General features: G+C 38.8%; 1 protein-coding gene across 1 annotated transcript in view; it reads left to right on the top strand.

The window, feature by feature from the left end:
- The window catches only part of sorcs1 (sortilin-related VPS10 domain containing receptor 1), a 163,340-nt gene extending 140,026 nt beyond the window's left edge, over positions 1-23,314 (top strand). The window contains exons 19-27 of the mRNA XM_079337819.1: positions 37-223; positions 906-1,039; positions 2,540-2,666; positions 4,770-4,882; positions 8,731-8,865; positions 13,223-13,322; positions 13,784-13,889; positions 16,989-17,146; positions 20,491-23,314. Coding sequence (XP_079193945.1) covers positions 37-223; positions 906-1,039; positions 2,540-2,666; positions 4,770-4,882; positions 8,731-8,865; positions 13,223-13,322; positions 13,784-13,889; positions 16,989-17,146; positions 20,491-20,552 — 1,122 coding nt within the window. The 3' untranslated portion in view covers positions 20,553-23,314. The remainder of the gene's footprint in view (positions 1-36; positions 224-905; positions 1,040-2,539; positions 2,667-4,769; positions 4,883-8,730; positions 8,866-13,222; positions 13,323-13,783; positions 13,890-16,988; positions 17,147-20,490) is intronic.
- The last annotated feature ends 1,406 nt before the right edge of the window (positions 23,315-24,720 follow it).

The raw sequence follows: 24,720 nt of genomic DNA, 5'->3' as shown, positions 1-24,720 counted from the left end.
GCAAATTCCCTGAAAGTCCTTTCTTTTGTTATGCAGGGTGACAGCGCAAGGACAAGTATCACTCTGGACTTTGGAGACGGTCATGCTTTGACCTACTCCAATGTAAGCTCCATTGAGGACGGGATCAAACACATCTACAAAGCTGTGGGGATCTACCGGGTTACTGCCACTGGGGAGAACAGCCTGGGCTCAGAGACAGCTATGCTCTACCTGCATGTGACATGTGAGACATTCTGGATTTTTAAAACATCTTTGTGTGAAAAGTGTTCTTTGTTGTTTTGGAGGGTATCTTCTTAGTTTTTCCTTCTTTTGCTTTTTACCTTAAATTTGCTTTCCACTTTTTATCACATGCATTGGAATTGCTGCTGTCAGCCCGTACACTGTGTACCACATTCTGTGCTTTATCTCTGCAAAGAACACGCTCCTCTCCCATAACCAAACAAACAAGTGAGATAGAACAAATCCCAATGCCCTCCCACTCAAGTCGGCGTATGCTTCACAGCCGCTCGGCCCACAGAAGCCTCATATGTAACTAGACTGACCACCCCAAGTGTATTCAGGGAGTGACAGATGTATTGAAACTGACTTATTGATCAGGGAGCAGATGCCCCCACCAATCTGTCAATCCTATGTGCCAGCCAGACAAATAGAGTCACTGCAGGCTCAGGAGTGCCACGGATGAAAAATAACACACAGATGGCAGCCAAACAGTCCCAGGTCAGACAAAAATCCTAAACAAAGATGTGCCTTCCCCTTTCCCAAACTCTTTCCCACTATACCTTCTCACAACTTTTTTTGAAAAATTCGAAAAAATAAAGTTGTTGTTTTTCTATTTCTTATTTTTTGTGGCACATGCTGTGCACTGCATTAGATTCACTCTGTGATGTATATGTGTGCCTGAGTAGGTCAGCTGGAGTATATTCATCTCTCAGCTCCCTTTGTGGCAGTGAGGAATAAGGAAGTGAACCTGACTGCAGTTCTGTTGCCCAGCCAAGTGGGAACGGTCACCTACATCTGGTGGATCGGAAATAACACAGAGGTACTGTGCACTCCAGACTTTTCCTCTTCTTTCTGAGCTTTTACCTCTCTCTGCAATTAAGTAGGTTGCTGACTCTTCTCCTCTAAAAAGGTAGAATCATTATTCCATTTAGCTATTTCTGTGTATCCAGGTTGCGAAAAAATTGCAGCCTTGTTAATCAGCTTTGATAAAAATGCAGAGCATGCTGATGCATGTGAGACACAAGGCAGGTTAATTACTGTTAGCCAGTGATGTGAATCATCATTTATTCTAACTGCAATAGCTAACACCTGAAACTGCAGCCCTGCTTATGTCCTCCAGAGCTGAAAATACCATCCTTGTATCCAGCGGCAACAGAAGTGTGAAACTTCTGCCGCCAATTCAGTTCTGTGACATTGAAAGAGGAATTATATGATTGTAAAGGAGGTAAAAACTTATATTACACTTACACATATTTACACTGTTTACATTAATCCATATTTTATATTTTGTACATTGAAATAATTCCTCTTTTTTCAACATTATATTCTATTTTACTGTATATATATGAGTGTGTATTGTTATGCATGGCCTTGTGGAACAAGGCCATGCAGTGTGCAGTACATGTCACTGCACATGTCACTGCACATCTTTCTGAGTATGTGACAAATACAAATCTTGAATCTCATTACATTATTTAAAAACTGCAAAGTGAAACATTGTCACAGTAACTTAGAATCAGAAAACACTTTTTATAAATAAAGCACATCACTTAAGCTGAAGAAAGCAAAGCAGTTAGCATACTTGCTAATTAGCTAACAAGTATGACCACAAATCTTGTAATCATAAGTATCATCTTAAGTATACACGCAAATATGTTTTGGGGAATTTCAGGATACTTATCATTAAAAGTGTCCATTTTAAGAGGAACACAACACTTTTAAAAAACAGCTTTTTCTAACAGCAAAGGCTGTTAGATGACTTTGAGACACTTAAAAACTAACCTCCCTCTCTGTGGACCAACAGATTTAGATGCTCTGAACACTGAAAGCCCTGACTGTAGCAACGCTGCACTCTTACTATCTGTCTTCATGATTGTGTAAATGTGTTTGTTCAGCACCATCAAAGGCCTTCCACAAGGACAGCCTCTTATGTCAAGTTGTAATAAAGCGTGGCTGTATTAGCATCTCACTGCTATTTGAGGAACGAATGGAGACGTGAGTAATGACAGGAAGGGGCTGCCGGTGTCACATGAGGAACTCTCTCTGGGCCTAGACGCTGTATGAAGCACAGCACAGATTTTTGCAAAGATCTCAAAGTGTGTGTGTGTGTGTGTGTGTGTGTGTGTGTGTGTGTGTGTGTGTGTTGGTGTGCAAGTGTGTGCCAGCAGGCTGACACCTCTGTAGTGTAAATAACAGCAGTGTGAGACCAGCCGTTGATAAGAGTCTCTCACTGGAACCCCCCAGACTCTTACATTCTCTATCTCTATCCTCCTCATCAGTCCTCACTCACTCTCTCTCTCTCTCTCTCTCTCATCCCCAGCAGCCTCTAATCACCCTAGAGGGAAGTGTGGCTTGCACATTCTCCCGGGAAGGCATCAGTACAGTCACGGTGCAGGTGTCGGCTGGGAATACTATTCTGCAGGACAGAAAAACTATCGCTGTCCACGGTGAGCTGTCAAACTCTGTGACTCCATCTCCACTGGGGATCTGTAACTGAGTCAACACACACACACAATGACTATCAAAACATTTAACATAGCCACTCTAATACGTAACCGATATTTAATCGATATTTAGGGAAAATGAAGCTAGATTTTACAGCTTGGATTGTGAGTGTTATATTGTTTTTGCTCACTTTCTGTCAAGTCAACTCACAGAAATAAAATGTTGCTCATGAATAGCTAATAAATACTGCATGAAGAATAGGTATCACCTGTCGACAAGCCATACAACTTAAAAGTATTTTTTATGTCTAAAATATAATAGAACTGCGCCGGGTCTTAACATAATGTAACATTATGTATGGTATGCTCGTATTCACATCCTATCGTAACGTATCCTTTAGTATTGTATACTTTCACACTGTGCCTATCGTAATACAATAAAACTGTATGGTATTGGATTATTTTTTTATTGTAAATTCTTCAACATGTGTTGGACATAGAGCAGGATTGGAAAAAAAAAGGTTTATGCTAAAACCACGGTGTAAACTTACTTCAAAACAGATTTTAAAAATATATACAAAATATAAAGAATAAAAATAAAAATACAGATATAGAAAAATAACAATATAATGTGTTTCTGGTCGGACAATGCGATTTCTTAAAAAAAACAACCTAAAATTAGTCCACGGACGCTTTTCAGACAATAACCACAAACTTCTTTGTACAATTTTGACCTTTTGTATGCTTTGATTTCACATACACGGAATAATGTGAAATTGTCTCTATTATACTTTATGTGACTTTCAGGCTCTGCCCATTGATTCCTACATTATAAAGCCACTGCAGCCCCACATTACCAGTAGGTCTCTGATGTCCTCTGATCATAATTTGCTGCTTGTTACTCGCTTCAGGCTCCAAACTTAAGGAGACCGTGATTTTAAAATGATTACTCCTAAACTTTGGATCTCTCTCCCTTTGCTCTTAAGATCTGTGGATCCCTATGGCAAACTTTGACGAGCAACTGAGGGACTACATGTGCAGCTTTACCTCCCTACACTTTTTATTTATTCTTTGTTTATTCATGTAATTTCAAGATTCACTTATCTGATCTGCTGGATGAGGAATGGAACCAGCATCGATTTGGCTAATCCACAATGAACTCATCTTCTTTATAGCTCTAATTTAATGTTTTAACCCATTATAGGGCACTCGTTGAAATACTTTGAAATTCAAAAATTCAACCTCAGAGTATTGTTGGGGGACATAACAGAACTTTATTTCTGTTAAGAATAAAAATCACATTTTTTTTATTTCATTTAGAAAAAATCAACATTGACTAAGTTAAATGCCACAATAGCAGGATCAGTGACGTAGGATGATCTCTTCTGATTGTCTTAGTGAGGATCACATGCTTCTCGACCTTACTGAGGTGCAGAAGGGTGGTCATATGTAATATGTACGGAAATTACCAAAAAGAGTCACTTGCCCGATAAAGGGTTGATAGATTAATACAATCGGTAGGTACCATAACTTTAGGGTGTCAGAATCATCATTCTTTAAAAAACAAGTTCCATCACTCCCTCTTTATGAACAAAAAGCAGTAAAAAGACTCATTTTTATATTATCTACAGACCCAACATGAATCCATCATTAGCACAGCACTAAGCATGACGAAATTCATGTGAATTTAGCAATTAACACATTTAATTCCCTAAACTTTATTAGTAACATACAAGCAAAACCTGTTTTTAGTTCATTTTTTATGCCATGCACAGTTTTCGGTGTGTGTTTTTTGTAGATCGATTAAATCGTTGAACATCGAGTTTGGTCGGAGAATATATTTTTAGTCCATATTGCTCAACCCTCAATTAGACAATTCTACATTGTATAATATTGCTCAAATTTGTTTAATTCTTTAAGGTAGAATAAAATCTGAAACAATGTTTGAATTATTGGAAGTAGATACAATTTTAAATAGTATAACCTTCTATTCATGATGATGGGGATTTAAATCCATGTGAGCTGGATCTAAAGGCTCTTGCTAAATGTAATGTCAGAATAAAACGAGGACGCGTCCCACGAGCATTAACTCTTCTGTGCCTGCAGAATATTTCCAATCCCATCTGCTCGCCTTCTCATCAAACCTGGACGACCACAACCCTGATGTTGCCGAATGGAGGCTGGATGTGAGCAGAGTCATAAGGAACTCCCTGATCCAGGTAAAGCTCTTTCTCAGGTTTTCAAATGGAAATCGTTTCTTTAACTTTGGTAAATACTGTCCGTGCTCTACTGAACCACTGAGGCAGTATGAATGCAGCGTGACCTCCCCAAGGCTTCGAGACATGAATCTGACTTTCATGATGACAAATGACAAGGCAAGGGGCAGGAGAGGGGAAAAAATCAGTTCAAAAGCATGTTGAATGCAGTGACTCCCACACGCTCTGAGAGTTTATGGCCAAACAGTAACGAGGCTGTGGATGTTGGAAGTGTACAGAAGAATAAATGCCAGTATGTTCCTCATGTGAGATCTGCAATAACCTGAAGGGACACTCAGAGGGCTTTTTGACCTGTCAAGTGTAAAACAGGATTTCAGCATACACACAATACATGTCAAGGTACAGATTTTTCTTCATTAATTTCCTGTTTAATTCCATAACATTCTCCTACGTCAATATGTTTCAGAGGAAAGAAGCAATCTGCCTGTCTTGCATCATATTTTCACACTTCTTGATCCTTTAAAAAAAAAAAATCAAAATTGATGCCAGAAATACACCCCGGCCCTTCAGTCTTCAGTGAACATGTCTGTTTTGTTATTTGTTACTGACATCATCTTCTCATGACAACCCCAGCCTTGAAGGCGGAACATAAAAAATAAAAAAAATCGGATAAAAAAAAATTTGGTAGGAATTTGACATGATAGCTTGAAACATCTACAGGATTCACTGAGTGGGAACAAGAAGGAGAGGCTGCAGGAATGATGACAACATGCAGTAAATAACGTTCTCACTCACAAGCCAAGTACAACAACAACCACATACATGCATTTAAAGTCACAGACATCCTCCATCGAGGTGTCAGGATAAGGCTGCTGTTATTATCAGAATGCACTCAGTTTGTTTCTACTCAATACACATAGCAAAAACACTGGTTTCGTTTCAGTGGGGTTAGTAATTGAGCCGACTGCAAATTGTATTAGAACTAAGTTTTGTGCTTTGCATTCAAATTTCCGAGTTGATCCTACAACACAGTTACATTGACAAACCCTAAATCCTACCCGTATCACAACAGCCTGACAAATAAGACGCATTGCAAGGCTGCTACTTGAGTGAGCTCCTCATCATACAGTGAACGGACATATTCATGCTGTTAACTTTCATGGAGTAGACAAAAAGATGCAAATGAAAGTCATTCAGTGGCCTCTTAAATCTGTGACTCTGTGCCAGATAGTGTTTCCAAAGAAAAAAAAAAAGAAAATTCACAAAGACTTTGAACAGAAACAGAGGACGGCAAGACTTTCAGTCGACATTGCTTCTGTTGCACATTTGTCCGCTCTTCACATGTGAAACTGGTGTCCTTTATGTGGAAACCACTTTACATATAGGTTTAACTAACTGCTTAATCCAGATCACGATATTCACTCATTTCATTTCGGATGAAGACTACGGTACAATAAATGGTAAATGGACATGAACTTGTATAGCGCTTTCCAGTCTTCTGACTACTGAAGCGCTTTGACTCCACATGTCTTACCAACCATTTCACATCCATTTACACACTGATGGCAGAGTCTGCTTTAAAGCCATCAGAAGTGATTACTCCATTCACACACACTCATATGCAGCAGAAGAAGCAGCTGTGGCAGCTTAGGGGAGCTGGGGATTAAACCCCTGACCTTCTGCTTCAGAGACGACTGATTCTCGTAACTGAGCCACAGTGAAAGTTGTATATTCATTTATGAACATAAGGTCATGAAAAAGTTCCTTATGGGTGATATTTTTGTCTAGTTTTAGTTTGTCAAATTTGAATTGCTGGTCTCTGTATAAAGTCCCCTTACTCTTTTAATTCTCTGAATGCGGGCATTACCATACTCAGAATTATCAACAACACGAGGGTGCTTTCCCTATTCTTTCTCCATCTCTAGCAGCCGTGACTGTCATTGTTTGAGAGAATAATAAGGGTTGCTACACACACACACACACACACACACACACACACACACACACAAATACACACACACACACACACACACACACACACACACACACACACACACACACACACAGAAGAATACAAACTTTCAATGCTCCTGTTTTGCTCATTGTTGGCAGTTTGTTAGAAGCTTTGAGCAGACAAGGTTTTTTCATTGAGAGGAAATGTGTCTATGTCCCATCCAGTAAGAAAGTGTGCAGGAGGCTGAACGATTGTCCTGTGAGTATATAGTCAGTAAATGAATATGACATGTCATTGTCGTATAGAAAACATGAAAGGTGACCACTGCAAGGTGACTACTTATTTAAGAGGAACAAAATATCAGAAAATAAATGATTGTGGCTGACTTTTACGATCCATATTGTCAGCTGTGTACACGCTGCTGTATCACAGTTATGGTGTTTGGTATCACATCTTTAGTCCCCACGGCAAAGAACACATTCCGTTTGTTAAAATGGATTAACTTCAGTCAAGAAAAACTAAGCACCGTATATCTGTATATGTATAACAAGGGGAAAGTGGAGAAAGGTTCTGCTCAAGCTGCAGTTACCTCAAATGTTTGTGAATTACAGAGGTAAAGGGGTGGGACTTAATGATACTTTGTTTTATTTTATATTTGCACGTAATAAACAGCTCAGCTTTTCTTAGATACAAGTAAAAGGTGTCTAAGGAAAACAAATTTGGGAACCACTTTTCTAATGCATTGAAATGTCTTCATAGAGACAAAATAATCAAAAATGGCTGTGCAAGTTTAATTTTTAGTCTGTTGAAAAAAAATCTCTTTTTATGGGGTCTGGAGATCTCCCTCCAGAACATTTTTAACATCAGAAATGTGTGTCCTACATTTTGATTGTATTGAATACATAAGATGAGGCTTTTCTGCTCCACTTTAAAATAATAATTGAGTATTGTGTCTTCTTTTGTGTCTTTAAATGTATTTCAGAGTTCAGGTACATTTTCACAGTTAGTCATTCATTTAAACACATGTGGACATAATAGACATGTGTTAATTCTGTGACACATAAACTTACTTTGACACGTGGTCAAAGTAAGTTTTATTCATAGTGGGGGCGGGACATGGTTGATTGAAGGACAGTCACCATGGTTACTCATTCTCACCTGCATGCTAACATGAGAAAGAGCATCTGACTAACATCACTTCAAGCAGTATGCATGAAAATCAATGTATAGAAATCAGTTATTGCAAATGTTTTGCCGCTCTGCATTTCATGATGTCATTTCATTCTCGTTTCATTTCTCACAATAGGTGAGCTTTAGGTGCTTCTTAGTGACTTGTAAAAAAAACAAGAGAGAGCAGAAATCTCCCACAGCAACATTTTAAACACTGGGATTATACCTCCCCTCACTGACTGGCTGAGTTCTGCTCTGCCTGACTCTCAGCAGAATGTGAACGTCTCTCGGTCTTGTTTAGAGTTTGTGTCGCTATCTGAAGTAGGTTACAAACCATCACGGTGCAAACTCTTCAGACAACTGTTTCCTGCCCCCTGTCGGTTTGGAAATAACTCTAACCGTTATATATATCCAAGATGGAATTGTTTTTATGGACCAACTCTCAAGTTTCGTTTTCATGTTCAGCGGTGATCCCGCTCTGCGTCTGTATGGGAGCATAAACTGCAGCATCACAGATTCAGCATATTAGCCCGGTTCTACGAACTCTCTGCTTTGGCAGATCATCAACACGTTTAAATCCTTCACGATCTAAGACAGTTATATCGCCCAGCACTACTTAAAGCACCTGTAACACAACTTTGTATTGACATGACTTCAGTAATTACTTTTGTATGATTTTTTTTTGTATTAAATCTTTCTCTAAATCTTTCCATCTTGTTCCCTTCAGGCCACAGGAGTGAGAGAAGATCAGCTTCTGGTCACCGTCCTGCCAGGTTTACCCACAGCAGCAGAGTTTTTCCTCCTCCCTGATAAAGAGCTGACAGAGGGAAAACCAGAGAAGAGCTCCGCTCATTTAGATCAGGTGGGACAACAATGCTGCAACAGCTCTGTGGCTGTGTTAGCAGCAGTCACTCTCTTCTCTATCCCTAGACAGTATTTGTGTAGGTGGATGGATTTCAGCTCGTTATCCTCATTCTAATATGGCCCTGACCTCAAGTACAATTGTGAAGCAATGATCCTTTTTTTTTCTTGTTCTGTGAGTCATGGTTGATCCCTTTTCTAACAGCGGCAGCTTGTTCAGTAATTGCTCCCCGAGAAAGTCCTCGCTCAGAGTTCCTCCCTCCTCCAGCAGATGTCAGTATTGATCCACTGAAGCATGTCCGTGTCTTTGCTTGATTCCAACTCTGGTACATGCCTGAGGAATCTATGCAATGGGCTCATCAATAAGCCTGACAAGTATTAACAAGTTATCAGAAGGAACGACTTTAAAAATCCCTTGAGCCACATCCTGTGGTGGTTTGAAGTGGGGAGGCTGGTCAAAGAAATTGTCATGGTTGATCAGCTCACTAAATCAGCAGCATATCAAGATGGTACAATTTAGCTCAGAGCCTTATAATACATACTGATTGATAATAATGTTGAGTCCATGGGAAGGAAATCAATTGGATTTTCCTCTTTCCCTTCCCTGCTCTCACCTGGTTGATCGCCTGCAAAGATCTTCTCGTCCTGCAAGCCTACAATAAATCTCCATTCAAGGTTAGCATCTAAACATGCAAGGCTTGCTCTGCTCGTTAGAATGTATAATAGACTTACTGACCCTGGTATACATTAGGAAAAAAATAAATTAGTCATAGCCTAGTCTAAATTTAAACTTCTAACGGATAAAAAGGAGAAAATGAAGCTCCACAGAAATTACTCATATCACAATTAATTTAGCAAATGAGGCAGACAAGATAGATGAAGCCTCTGAAGAGGAAAAATGGGCTCTGCAGAGAGGAAATGGAGTATTTTTGTTTTGCACATCCATGCTTGTTTTTTTTTCCCAGATTGAAGAGACCTACTCATTTGTGGGCTGTGTTTACCGCTCACAGCCTCAGCAGGATAGAGGTTTATAATTGAGTGAATGGAAATAGCCTTTATGGGGGGAACATACTGTATTTGAAGCGAGTTTACCTCTGGGTCAGGGTAATCTGCCGAATTTATTTCAAAGTTAGTTGTTCTCAGAGCAGAAAGTAGCCTGCCCGTCTGGAAAGCAAGTGAGGCTGTAACCTCTGTATTGTGCATCACCAGGTTCAAAAGATCCCTCAGACAAAGACTAGAACATGAACAGGAGAGTTCAGATGTTGGGTCGTTGTAAGGACATTGAAGTTTCTTTGGGCCATAGATGCATACAAATAATAAATGCACAAAATAACCTTCATGATTTTTAAAGCCTCTGGAAATGTTCCATGGCCTGCCAAAAGTGCATTGATGATATTAAAGCTGAAAGCCTCATTTTAATGACAAAAAGTGAGACAAGGTAAATGTTCATAACGATTGGAAAATGTATCAAGACTAAGGGGGCATTGCAGATCACATCTGATTGTCATCTGTTCCAGCTTTGCACCCACATGACAATCAGCGTACAGTAGTTCAGCTCTAAACAGTGTTTGAGTTGTCTGAGCCATATTAAGAGGAAGCAGAAGCCCTGGTGTCAGATTATCATTTTTAGTTGTTATCTTAATGGTAAGTTACAAAATGCTTTGCTATCCATTTCAGAATGAGCAGTCAGTTTAAAATGCTAAAGCTGCTTGTAAACAGTGTACCTTGCTGATGATGAGTTTTGCTATGGGTTGAATGTTCAAATGTTTTATTAAATGTCTGTTTTGGAAAGGTGAAAACCACAAACAAACACTACTCTGTGAAACTTGCGGATGTGTAAATAGGTGCGGTGTGATGTCAGATCATCATAATTTGTGTGGACAAAAATTAGTGGACAAAAATTATAAATAATCTTGCTAACCTACTATGCAAAATACACTTTATTGTTTTTTTAACACTATTACAGTTTGTGTTAGGATTAGAACTGCAGCTATCGAATATTTTAGTAATTGAGTATTCTATCGAATATCCCGATCAATTAATCGAGTAATCGAATAAATCATACTTTTGCTTAATTAAGGTTTACTTCTTCTCGGGTCGTCCCTACAAACCTGCTTGTAGTCTTTGCAGCTACCATGGTAACGCCTGCTTGTTACAACCAACCACCTCTGCTCTACAGCTGCTGACACTCACCATATTACTGACAGGGTCCCAAATTAACTTTTTGATTCACTGTTCAAGGTTCAAGTGTTTTTGTGTCACCTACACATCTGTTGCTGTACATTTAATTGAGGAAGCATGTTCTGTTGAATTAATCACAGATTGAAATCATAGATTCAATTATTTTATCAGATTAGGAAATTGAGAAACTTTAAATATATAAAAACTAAAACAAGTTCTCTCTTGATTTAGCTTTGACAACATTAGACTCTGCATATAATCAGCCTGCTCATTATTAGACGTATCACTGTCTGCTCCTGCAGTGTGTGCATTCAGCACGCTCACAGACTGAGACTACGACTGTGAGAGGATGTTGCTATCGCTATGTTAGCTGCAGACATGGTGAGAGTGCACAGAGAAAAGCCGACCGTTTGACCGGAGCACATGTTCCCAACTCGGTCATATGGATCACAGATCAACTGTACTAAAAGTTAAAAGGGGTGCGCCGCGCTCGTGTATGTGTGCGCGTAAGCGCTGAAGTGTCTGTGTGTCAGATCAGCGTGCAGCAGAGAGAGGAGCAGGTAGCTGTAGTGACATTAAACATGTTTAATACTTATAGCATAGTTTTGATGACGCGAAAATTCTTCTGACAATTTTTGTAATCGAATTATTCGAGGAATCATTTCAGCTTTAGTTAGGATCACGCCTATGCATTACCCAATTCTCCTACTCGTCTAAAGGCCTAATATTTAGCCTATGGGTCAGACTCAGTGAAGCTTTGGCTAGAGTGGAGAGTCTAAAGCAGGAGAAGCAAAATACAAAGGCCAGAGAGCAGACAGAGGGCCTGATTTACTAAATGTTTGCGTGTCTTAAAACGTGTACAAACTTGATACCACTAGCAAAAAATGTGCTATCTGATCTACTAAAAGCGTGCAGTGAGGATTGTGTCTTTCGTATGAGCAAAACAACTCGTATTGACCAAATAGTACGTTTATGTCTGATCAGACACAGTGCTGACCAGCTTCTGCTGTGCAACAATGGCACAAGTGGCACACACACTGAGCACGAGTGCCACAGAGGACTTGCACCTTCAGTCCAATGTATGACAATTCATTCAATTCAATTCAAAGAGGGAGGGAAGAAAAGAGAGTCCCTGTTTAATTCTTAGATTTTCTTATAAGCCATGTTTTCCTTTTGTTATATTCAGATTTATCTGCTATTACTTTATACTGGACGTACATTTGCCTCTCACTAATACCTATTTAGCGCTTGTAGTCGTCCTGCTTTCTGTCCAAACTCTGTGACATGACGTAAACCAGTAGAACATGCCTGTCTGAAATACAACCGCTTCCACAAGGTTTGCATTCATTCATGCAACTATTCTTAGTAAATCACCTGCAAAACGTCCACCAACGAAACGTGCAAACTTTTGCAGTGAACCCGCAATTTAGTACTGTTTAATTGAGATCTTAGTAAATCAGGCCCTGAGTCTTTCTACAAACCCCAAAATTATGAGAAAAGTCCATGGTCTCTGTATATTCTGCTTTAATTATCTAAATGTGTGTTCAAACAGGCCGTTTGGAGATTTTCCCTTTGTGACATCACAAAGGGCAGTAAGCCCTGCCCTCTGAGTGTACCTTCTCACTGTAAACAATTGGGCATGATGAAATAAAGCCTAAGCTACCCACGCCCTTCCAGAGAGGGTCGTGGTCAGACACAGCCCATTTGCATTTAAAGCTACATACACTGAAATAGCCTGTTCTGAGCAGGGCTGAAATACAATTTTTTCGCAAGAAATTAAAGAGATATGTCTTGGGGAGCTCTAAGACTTATTTATATTGGTTTAATAAGGTAACTTTAAAATGTTTATTTGTTTTTCTAGGATGGTTTTTTTGTTTGTTTTTTGAATCCTCTTTTTTAACATAGCGTCCACTGCAAAACTAACAACTTTTAATTATGCAATATGCTCATGTACTTTCGGTCCAACTTGAAAAACATTCACAAACTGATGAAGCAGATATTTAAAACAGAACATCTTTTAGACTGCTGTCATGGGAAACTGATATTTGGACTTAATTATTTCATTAATACAGTCCAATGAAAAGGGATGAACCCTTTGCAAAAATTGCATGAAGTAAAATCACATATTATTATTAAATCATGTTATTCAAACCCCATCCCCCTTTGTGTTCCCACAGCTCTCTGAGGTTTTGCTCGGCGCCTTAAACCAAAACCTTGTGCAGTTTACTTTGCGACCAGGGGTCCAAGTCACTGTTTACGCGGCACACCTTTCAGCAGGTAAACAACCATGGCTGTGTGTGTGTGTTAAGATTCACTCTGGGGGGTTGCTCTGTTGTTCTATACTTAGTGGGACAGAACATAAAGCATGTAGACTATCAGGACACTTAGACACTGTAGACAGTTAGGAATAATTTTATTATATTTGCTGCCCCAATAACCACCCCTATGTCTGATTGGCTCCCACCATGTAGCTACACAGAGACATTCAGAGAGTGAGCATCGTTACAAGTATGTGTGCCTCTTCCTATTGGGGATGCTGCTACTGTCCTAAAGGGGCTTATAAGATAAAGAGTAAGAGAAGTCTATATATAATAAAATGATTAATCTGTGATTTAACCTGTGAGGTCTCACTTATTGCTGTTAACTGCCCATTGCATGATTCACCTGGTTGCAAATACAGGATGTGTAAGTGGTTGTGCTGCTCATGCTCTTTTGCTTTTGTCTCCCTTTGTCTGCAGCGCCCCTAGTAGACACCAGCGAGAACCACAGTGGCTCTGCCATGCTAATGCTGCTATCAGTAGTGGTTGTGGGTTTAGCTGTATTTGTCATCTACAAATTCAAGAGGTAAAGTGTTCATGAAATGCTGTGTCTATAAAGTCGTCACTCTGTACGTGATAGGGAGCTGTTGAAAAGGTGTCAGAGCATCCAGACAGCTCGGTAAACAAAAGCAGCCTGCGAGGCTACAGAGAAGGTTGATAGCTGCCTGTCAAATACTGCTCCTAACAGACCCAGCACTCATTTGTGGTGAATTGGCTTTTCCTTCACACGTTCTGTGGGGATCATGTGGAAATTCTTTTGTCAGGTGGATCTTTACTAAAGAAATGTCAGTCAGCCTTCAGCCACTATCAATATGAAGCCCTTTGAACATGGGCAGTTGACCTTTTATCAAATGTTAAATCATGTCTCCTCACCAAAGTGAATAGCCCTGGGAAAAGGGCACAGGGGTTATAAGCTTTAAAGACTAGCAGAGACATGATTAAACTTTAGATTTACAGGCAATTATTAGAATTTATATTATGTGAATGCAAATTTACATGCAACATTAAGTGTGTCATCTTAAGTTGTAAGATAAACAATTGCAGGTCAGGGTCATGATATATTTATGTTGACACTAAATACTTTCATATGAGTTTATCTCTTGATATTCCTTCATTTAGCATCACTTTTAATTTGGAAATTAACACTCAAAACAGCCATCTATAGCCTGCGTATCAAAGTCCCTGTCCATTTGTTACAAGTGAAGAACATGGAAATACTCTGAGAGTGAAAAAGAAAAAAAAACCTGAGAGGTAGTTTCTACATCACTTTGTAGGTCTTCATATCTCTTCAATTTGTAAAAAGGCTTTCAGTCACCCTCAGATGTCTGTATCTCAAATTATTCAAAGAAGCTCAGCTAAAGGTAGTGGCAGCCCCCTCATTCTGTCGGCTCGGGAGTGTTTATAATGACTCACTGCTTTGTTTCTAGCTATGTTTGTTTAGGAAAAAGCAACAAACCTCTCTGAATAATTGTATTTATAGTTACATGTTGACTTGTTGAGCGCTTACCACTTGTGGAATAAAAAAACGCTAAACATGCGTCCTAAATAAGCAGCAGCTCAGCTGGCAGCCTTTGAAACACTACAGAAGGACATCCAAGCGAGAATGATCTTTTTTTTGGCTGAAGCTTTAGACTTTGATTGCTTATCTTTTTTAGAGTTACTGGCCTGTTAACTTTGAAAAGAAGGAGACCCCTGTATGGCTGCAAATAAACGGCTTGTATAGGATTTCCTCTTAGCAGCAGCTTAGCGGGCAGCCCCTCCTAATGACATTTCCTCAGAGTAGCATACAAGAAAACATATTTTTATAAAGAAAATGCTCTATACAGAGATAAATTAATTATACCTTCAAAAATACATTAAAGCTTAAAAGGTGATAGAAAAGCTTTGATTAATTTCATCAAATTTAGCCTGAAGTCTAAAGGTGCAAAATTAACTCTATCACCTAGCGTTTGAAATGGGTACTGCCGTCCAAATGTAAAACATTGGTGAGAGGTGTCTTCCCCTGCCCTAATTTTCCTAATTAAATTTCCATAGATATCTTTCATATTGTAAGATTTAAAAGCTAAGTACATTCATATATTTGAGTGAATTAATTCATTTAACTTCAAGTTGAAAATAAGGTAACATTTATACAGTGAACTATTTACCTTTTCTGAGTTTATGTAAATAATGATAATATTTACATGTTCTAATTGTTACTGTAGCTCCTAGTAACTGTGACCATGTTATGTTGAATCTACCTCTGTAGGTGTCATAAGGTTTTCCTTCAGTTTAATCACCCTAGCCAGTGATTGGCTAACGATGGGAATAAACAGGGAAATGTAACATAATACATATATACACATAATACACATAGATTACATATACATACATTTTTTATAAATCAGAAAATTAAAGTGAGATTCCAGCTGCAGGCTGTGGCTGACCACACGCCTCTGTTTGCTGTGGTCTAACATCCTTAACCAGACAGCTGTGAGCACCATGGCTCTGTTCATATCTCCCCTTTGCTTTCTGCAACTCTTTTTAGACATTCTCACATATAAACTTTTTATATGTTATGAATAAATAAATACACAGATGAATACTTGATTGTCGTACAGTGTCCTTGTGTGTCCTGAAAGGCGCTTATAAATAAAATGTATTATATTATAAACACATACACAGCCCCTTTCACTGACACTCTCTCTCTCTTTGACACACACACACCATTTTTTTTCTTTCTCATAGTCATGGTGCTGGCAGTGATATTATGGGTAACAAATTAAGACGGTGTACCTGCACATATGCAGTGCCATGCACCAAACAACTGTGAGTGGTATGATATTGTATTTACAGTCTCTGGGAAGACTCAGAGAAGCTTTGGCTAGAGTGGAGAGTCTAGAGCAGGAGAAGCAAATTGCAAATGCCAGAGAATGGACTTCTGTAAGAAATAAATTCAAATAAACAATCAAAATTGTTTCTTTATTAAACATCAAAATAATTCATTAATACATTTACACCAATATGCCATAGACTACCATATGTCTTTGTTAGAGCATAATACAAAGTCTTTTATTATATTTTTTAATGTGTGACAGCGTCCTGTATAATAATTACATTTCTTTCTACCATTTGTAACAAACCAAATTTCCAATTTAAAAGTTTGGGGGGGGGTTATGAGGATTATTGTAATTGGGGATACACTTTCCACACTAGAAATAAATGCAGGGCGGGCGCATCGGTGACCCAACCAAGATGGCTGCCACACTGATACGTCAGCTCCAATAGACAGCGTAAGTCTATGTGAGGTAGCATTAGCTAGCCAGGTGAATGATAGTTAAGTGCTGCTGGGAAAGTTATCAATTCCCATCCTGCTGTTTCTCTAAGTAGAGTGATCCATCCACCGCACATCGGACCCTCACGTTACAATATCTTCATTATCATGCATAAATTAAACATCAGTGCTGATCAATATGGATTTGTCATCATAGTCTGATGTCACGAAGAGTTTGGCTGAGCAGGAAATCCATGGCAACAGATGGTTACATAAAGTCTAATACTGATTTCCCAGTCATGTCCTTGCTCTCTTTGTTTTAGTTAGGCTTTTGTCTTTATCCCTTTGCCTCACTGTAAATCTTTCCTCAAGGAAGATCCCAGGCCTCAACGTCTATGCGCAGATGCAGAACGAAAAAGAACAAGAAATGATGAGTCCAGCTAATCCAACAGAGGCCACGCCCAGCTCACAGCGGGACTTGGTGAATTCTTTGGAGATTCTGGACACAGAGTTTAACTCGCGGCCCATCGGTAAATATCTGCTCTGGTTTCTTACTCTCGTCTGTGGCTAGATTAAAAAAACAACAACAATATTGTCTCCATTATTTCATACCATTGTACTGTTTATGTGCCATTTCTTGAATCTCATCTTGTGCTTTTTGTTTTATGTTTCTTAGAAGTGAAAGGGTCCGGTCAAGACGTGAAGGAGAGCTAAACAGAACGGAGTAAAGTTGCTTCTCAGTTGAAAAAAATAACAATATTTTTTTTAAGTAACTGAAGAAAATCCAACATCAAGTGCCTTAGGCCATTTGCACACTACTGAATTCTTCTATGTCAAACATCTTCTCAAAACGACAAAAATTACCCCCTCTGATGCTTCTTTTAATCGCAGAACGAGGGATGTAACCATTCACGCAACTCACAATATGATACGATTAACGATACTGGGTTCACGATACGATTCTTTCACGATCTAGTTCACAAAATTAGACGGAAGAAAAATTACGGGGCTACAACCCTGTTTGTAGTCTTCGCAGTTGCCTTGGTAACGCCTACTTGTTACAACCAACCACCTCTGCACTACAGCTGCTCACGCTCATTGTATTACTGACAGGGTCCCAAATTAACTTTTTAACTCACCAGCCAAGGTGGCAGGTAGAGAAAAAGCGGAGAAAAAACAAACAAACAGCCAAACATATTTTATACCATACGAAATTACAAATAGTGTTTGTGTTACTTTATATTTAATTGAGAAGGCAATCTCATCTGTTGAATCAATCACATATTTAAGTCACAGATTCAATAATTTTATCAGAGCAGGAAATTGAAAAATTAAAAAAAAAAAAGTTTTACAACATTACAGACTAAAAAGTATAATTGAGAGAATAATAAATGAGTATTCCACAAAACGAGTTCTCTCTAGATTTAGCTTTGACAACATTAGACCCTTCATATAATCAGCCTACTCATTATTAGTCATGTGTATCTCTTGCTGCTCGTGCACTTAGCATGCCCTATATCTGCAGTGTTTCTAAAGCAGCGCTGTCTCACAGAGTCTGAGTGGAGACCTTCACAGACTGAGACGACACCGACTGTGAGAGGACATTGCTATCGTTATGTTAGCTGCAGACATGGTGAGAGTCAATGGAGAAAAGTCGACCATTTGACCAGAGCAGAGTTTCTGACTCGGTCGTATGGATCAACTGTGTGCTGATGCACTAAAAGTTCAAAGGGGTGCGCCGTGCGTGTGTGTATGTGTGTATATTAGCACTGAAGTGTCTGTTGGTGTGTCAGGCTCTCAGCCAGCGAGCACCGCAATGCTCACAGTCATAACAGCAGAGAGAGGAGCAGGTAGCTACAGCTACATAAAACACGATTAATAATCATAGCATAGTTTTTATGACTTTATGGTCAAACATTTACCTGCTCTGTGGCAGATAGCTCTCTCAAATGTACTCACCAAACGGAAAATCTACCTGCATCTGGCGCTTGGCGGGTGTCGATGTCGGACCCTGTTACTGCGATCATTTGTTAAAGTATTGATGTGAACTGTGAGACCTTTGAGTCTATTTTTAACTGCCTCACGATTAATCTTTACATTCCTACTCATACCTTTGTTTCATCCTTTCTAACATGCTTGGGAAAAAACATAGCGTGACTTTATTCTGGGTGAGCAAGTGCCTGTCGTAACTGACCATCACGAAACATTCTTTGAATGACCAAAAACTGCTCCATGTTAGGCTGATTAAGCAGTTTGAGATGGGAATTGGGATACTGTTGCTAGGAAGTAAAGTCTCTCAATTGGAAGGTTGCTGGTGTGATCCCAGCTTCTACTGTTCACATGGCAAAGTGTTCTCATCAGGCAAGACACTGAACCAAAACACCCACTGGAAATATCTCCCAGTGGGTGTTATGAGTATCTTTGAATGGACTAGTTGAAACTGATGGCCACTTTACATAGCATCCTCTGCCATCAGTTTATTTATAAAAACACGTTTCAAGAACAGAAAGTCACAAAGTGCTTTACAAATATAGTTTGAATGTGTGTATGAGAGTCATGTGACATAGTGTAAAAGTACTTGAGGTGGTCAGAAGACTTGAAGTTGTAAGTACAGCCCATGTATCATTTTCTTGGATGGAAACTAGCTTGTCTCCCAATCTAGTAGTAATGGCTTTGTGAAATGTAGAATTTGTTTGCACAAGAGCAGCTACGACAGAAGAATATTTCAGCAAAGACTGCAGTTATCCATGGAGAGAAAGCCTCTGCAGGTCAAGGCCGGTATTGTTTTTGTAACTTTGGATAATAATACTAGGAAAATGTATGAATCAGGAAAGGAATGGATCAAGAGACTGACATAGAAATTTAGATGTCAGGATAGTGTAAACATTAAGAAATATAAAGACGACGAGGATATTTGTTTGAAAGTAGTAAGGGGCCCCCCCTTACTACTTTCAAACAAATATCCTCGTCATGCAATGATCCATGAAGCTTTTCTGGTACCGCTTCAGTGCTTCTTGTCATAGATTCTCAATGTCTGTAAAGCAAAAAGCAGGAGCTCAAATATATGTATAGATTATATAATTGCTATATTGACACTCCTAGATTGACAGTGGAAATAGGATAAATAGAGCTGGATTCTTTAGTTGAACATTGACAGTAGGTATTATCATTGTCAAGTTTTCTTTTTACAGCAGATTCATTGTCTCTTCCAGTCATCTTTATGTTGAGAAACTGAATGGTTCAGATTCTTGACTGCAGTTGTCTGAAAGTCAGTACAGTACACTCAATGTTTGTTTGTTTATTGTTTTTCCAAAGAAGGCTCACTCACTTAGCCGGTTTGCTAACTTTTCTTTTTGTCCTTCAGCTTCATTTCAAAGTGTTTGCACCTGCCTTCATTATCTGATTGTCACTTGTGTGAGTCCTGTGACATCTAAACACACCTTACAAGATACCTAAGAGCTTCTTTTCTGTTTTAATGTCATGCCTTCCCTTCAACAGTAACACATGTTTAACTCCTTGAGACTTTTGCATGTTACTGTACTAAATAAATGATGTTTAAGTTATCCTAAGCTTATTGAACAGGATGTGTGAGAGTTAACACTAATATGGTGAAAGTAGTAGAACAAATGTCAGAATGAATGTTGGACATGATGTAATCTTACTGACTGATCAAAGACAGACTTCTAAGTTGATGAAAAGGTGGCTTTAAGCCTGAAGTGAGCAAGCGGTGGCTGACTGTTTTTTTGGTGTTTACTTGTTTAGCTGACACCCAAGATAAAAACAAAACAAAACACTAATTTCAAGTCCAACTCTGTTTTTTTGTCTTTTTGTGAAATATCCTCTGACACTGTTCCTTTCCCATTTTTACCCGCAGGATGTATGAAACCTCATGTACATGTGAAATTCTCCACAGAACTCCCCACGTACGTCGTCTAAACTCTGGACTGGATTACCACTCCATCTGCGGCATTGATCTTTTTTTTTCTTACCATTTGGGACACAATGGTTTCGAGCTTTATACCTGTGCATGTTGGACCCTGCTGACACATACTGTGCTCTGCTCAAACCAGAAGAAAACTGTGTACAGGTTTTAACATACTGTATTTGTTTTCTTTTAACATACCGTATGTCCAATCATATTTCATTTTGATACATGCCATCTATTTATAGAAAGTCAGATCCATAATAAAGAAAGGATGCCAGCATGAAATAGGAAGGGTAAAAAAAAAAAAGCAATGTTTTGTTTTGCTTCCATATCTGAAATTGGTTTGCTGTTATGAAGCTAACAGCAGTAATGTATTATTTATTCATATGAATATACTTTTATGAAATATGATATTGGAGGGAATTACACATTTATTTTGTAAATCATGAATGTCTATGTTATAAACGTGTGTATTTTAATAACAAATTTCAGACTAAAACAGGAATTCTGTTCTAAAATATGAATAGAGTACTTAAAAGCTTTTGGTCCATTGTCGCTCAGAAAGCTGATTTATGGCACAATACACATTTTCTACTGAGATGTTTCTTTTTTTTAGGATTTTAATTTAGGAACAGAAATACAGGGTTTCTGGAGTAATTTAACCTTTGCTGTTAATCTAACGCTTCTGGTACTATTTATGAGACATACCAGTTTGTAAAAATGTTTTGTGCAACAGATAAAGAGACACTTGATGGCTTGGGTGCTATATTGCACCTTTCTGACTGCAGGTGATTCCAACCCCCCCCCCCCCCCCCCCCCCCCCCCCCCCCCCCAATACCTTTTAGGCTTAGAAGGAGAAACGTAGAATGTCAGGAGGACTATCCAGCAGAGAAAAAGCATCCCAAAATCGTTCTCAGCCACGCCAAAATCACAGCTCACAACAGGAGGCAGAGTACAGTTATCAAGGCTTGGATTTTAAGGTTGTAGCTGGAATGAGATACAGCTGCTTAGTGGGAGAATCCAAAGAGCATGGCAGCAAGACAGAGAGAGGGGAATAGAGACGGAAGAGTGCTTTTTGGGGTTCTGATGCATTAAGAGCTTTCTGTTGGAAAGACTAAGAGGAGGTTGGATTTTTTTGAATTCTTAATGTGGTCAGTCAAGCTCAAGGTTGGTGACACATTCAGGCTAATGTCCTGAGCCACTCTGGAAGCACCCATTTTCATCCCAGCTCATTATACAACACTGTAGGAGAAGAGGAACTAGAGCGCAGATGCTACATGGATGGTTGGTGTGTTCAGAGTACTGTCAAACCATGTGCTACTTTGTGAGTGAAAGTTTCAGAATTCAGAATTAGGTTTGGTCAGTTTGAAAGTTCTTTCCTTCAATTGTTCACACCATTACCAACAGTACAAACAATACACAAGGGTGACGATTAGATTCATTTAGTTCCACACACAGACTTATTTCTAAATAGCTTCGTCATTATACATCCATTACTCCAAGGTTGCACTGAACTCGGCTGAGGAGTTTCCGTACAAACTGTTGAAGTTGCGAGGTTTGGCTTCCCCACTGGATCCTTTGCTGATTTAACATTCACCATTACATCCATAATATATTCAGTGGTGTACAGACTGAAGAAGACTCATGGACATTGTTGCTGTTGGTCTGTTGATGTAAATCAGTGCTAAAAATGACCATTGGTTGGGAGACAAAAACCTGAAGCTTGCAGCATATTTTTTTTGTCATCACGAGTACACAACAAAGAAGTGATTTAACTTCATGATGCATTGCCATTCTGTAGTGTTGTTCAGGCCCCAGTTGCTGATAAAAGTTATATCGCAGAGCTCTTATAATAAGTTGAAGATCACCCACCTCCATTTTGTTTGAAGTTCTTATTCTAATGAGGGAATTCTTTCAGTTTCTCTAAGTTGTGCAGCTTATGCAGACTGACACATTTCTTTGCATAAAGGTGTGTAGTTTACCAGTATGTAGATGTTAGGGCTCCACCTGAGGTTTCACGACAGAATTCCAACTCAGCTACAAGGGGATTTATTCTGTACCATTGCATTGTCCTTTAGGCTGAATTTAGATCGCTGTTGTGGGATTTTTATAAAAGCAAAAAACATCTAGGAATGTAGCAATACAACAATGATTTGGTTTTGTATGCATAAGGAGATTAAAAGATTTATTTTCATGTTTTGAAAGCAAATATGTAAAGTTGTATTCTAAGAAGGATTAAGTTCACACTTCAAAAACGGTCTCCTGGTTATGATTTCAAAAAATGTTGAGGGAGACCAGCAGTAGGAGCCTGGGAAGGACAGGTTGAATGGACATAAAGTCCAGTTAACCCGAGGGATCTCTGGCCTTCTGGTTAGGATGCTGTTCGGACAAGCTGGGGTGAAACATCACTTGAGAGTGTTTAGAGTCAGTATGATGTTGAAGACTATCTTTGAGCTACACAATCTTCCCCCTCTCTATGTCTCTCCATCCCCTCCCTCCTGCAGAAATAGCGAGATTATTATTTTTGTAGAGAAACGACAATAATAATAATAATTAAAAAAAAGAGTTTTATTACTGTACAGCTTTTGTATGAGAACAGACGGTAAGGTGTTACAGTGTTTTTGTTTGACCTCAACTGTGCTGTGTGTAATTGTTTTATGCATTTATAATCATATTTATTAAATGGAAAGACGTCTGTTAACTGTGTTCTCATTTTCTTACATCATTTGTAAAGAAATACTATGTATTTGGGGGCGTAATATTCATCCTATAAACAGAAAAAACAAGCTTGTGTTGGTATTTTCTTCCTCATGCAACACAAAGCACCCAAAGTATTGAGCAACATGTTTTTCTGTGTGGGTCCAGCTTGTGCCGGCTCTGAAGGTGTCTGGTTATGTGGAAAAAAGGTGTAACCCACTTCAAATGATGACCAACTAATCCCCTGAAAATATAGAAAATACCTTGTTAAAACGCACAAAATAGTTATTGAGTTAAAAAAGTGACACTTATCTAACTTAGAGATAAAACTATTTACAAGCTAAAATGCATAATCCTTAAAAAATATGTACTGTATATTTAATTCATTTTGTGTCATTAAAATGACATATGAGTGATATATATATATATATATATATATATATATATATATAATATTATTATTATTATTACATATAGTGGACATGAGTTTTTCAAGCACATTCCACAGATTGACAGATTGACTTAAGATCTAAAGATTGTAAGGCCTAATCAATACCCTTAAACTCAAACTCAATATCATATATCATATAAAACATAGACATTGTCTCAGTGACATCACACATCGGTTTTTGTAGAGGAGTTCCTAATTCCAACGATAGCAGTGGCCATCTAGAAAAGCTATTTCAACCATGGGAGTTCTTTGGCTTTTGTAGCCAGCTTCAAGTGGGCACTCAAAAAACTGCACTTTCTTGCACTTCCACATTGGCTTCCTTTTTCGACAATGGAGGTTGCCACTTTTTTTAAAACCCATTCCTCAAGAAAACTTATGGTAATTTGAGTCCTGGTTACCTCTTTCTGTCAGTTGCTACATGACCAGTTAACAAAAAGGGGTTACACCTTGTTTGCCCATGGTAGTTGTGGATAATAAAAACAAGAAAAACACTTGCTCTGTCAAGTATTACGTCTAACGACCTGGGTCGGTCAATTTAGAACTGTGAGGAACTCTAGTCTTGTTCCTCAAACCATCCTGAACAGTTTTTCCAGTTTGGTTAGGTGCTGTATCATTTCCATCATGGAATAACGTCTGTTTACTTGCTTTGCTGTAATATTTCAAAATTTGGCATGTGTCAAAGTAAAAGCCTCGACTGCAAGGTTCCCCTACAAAGCATTGCTGGCAGAATCAAAATACCTCTGTTTCATTTCTTCTCCATATATAAACCCTTGTATCACTTCCTCATGTCACTCAAGTGTTAATTGTAACCTAACAGACCCTATTCAGCTACAACTGTCTCTTCTTTGACATGTACTTCTGTAACGTCAAGTTATACAGTATGACCTTGCTTGATTCAGGTAAGCACTTACAGAGGATTTGGAGGTTCAATGTGTCTCAGGCCTCAGCTCTATTGCTGCTCGATCTGTCAGCTCCCTCTGACAGTGAACTACCAAATCCTCCTTTCCACACTCTGTGAGCTTGGTATCTTA

The sequence above is a fragment of the Symphodus melops genome, assembly GCF_947650265.1.
Source record: "Symphodus melops genome assembly, chromosome: 2".
NCBI classification, from domain to species: Eukaryota; Metazoa; Chordata; class Actinopteri; order Labriformes; family Labridae; genus Symphodus; species Symphodus melops.
The sequence above is the reverse complement of the archived record's forward strand: the minus strand, read 5'-3'. Positions and strand labels throughout refer to the sequence as shown.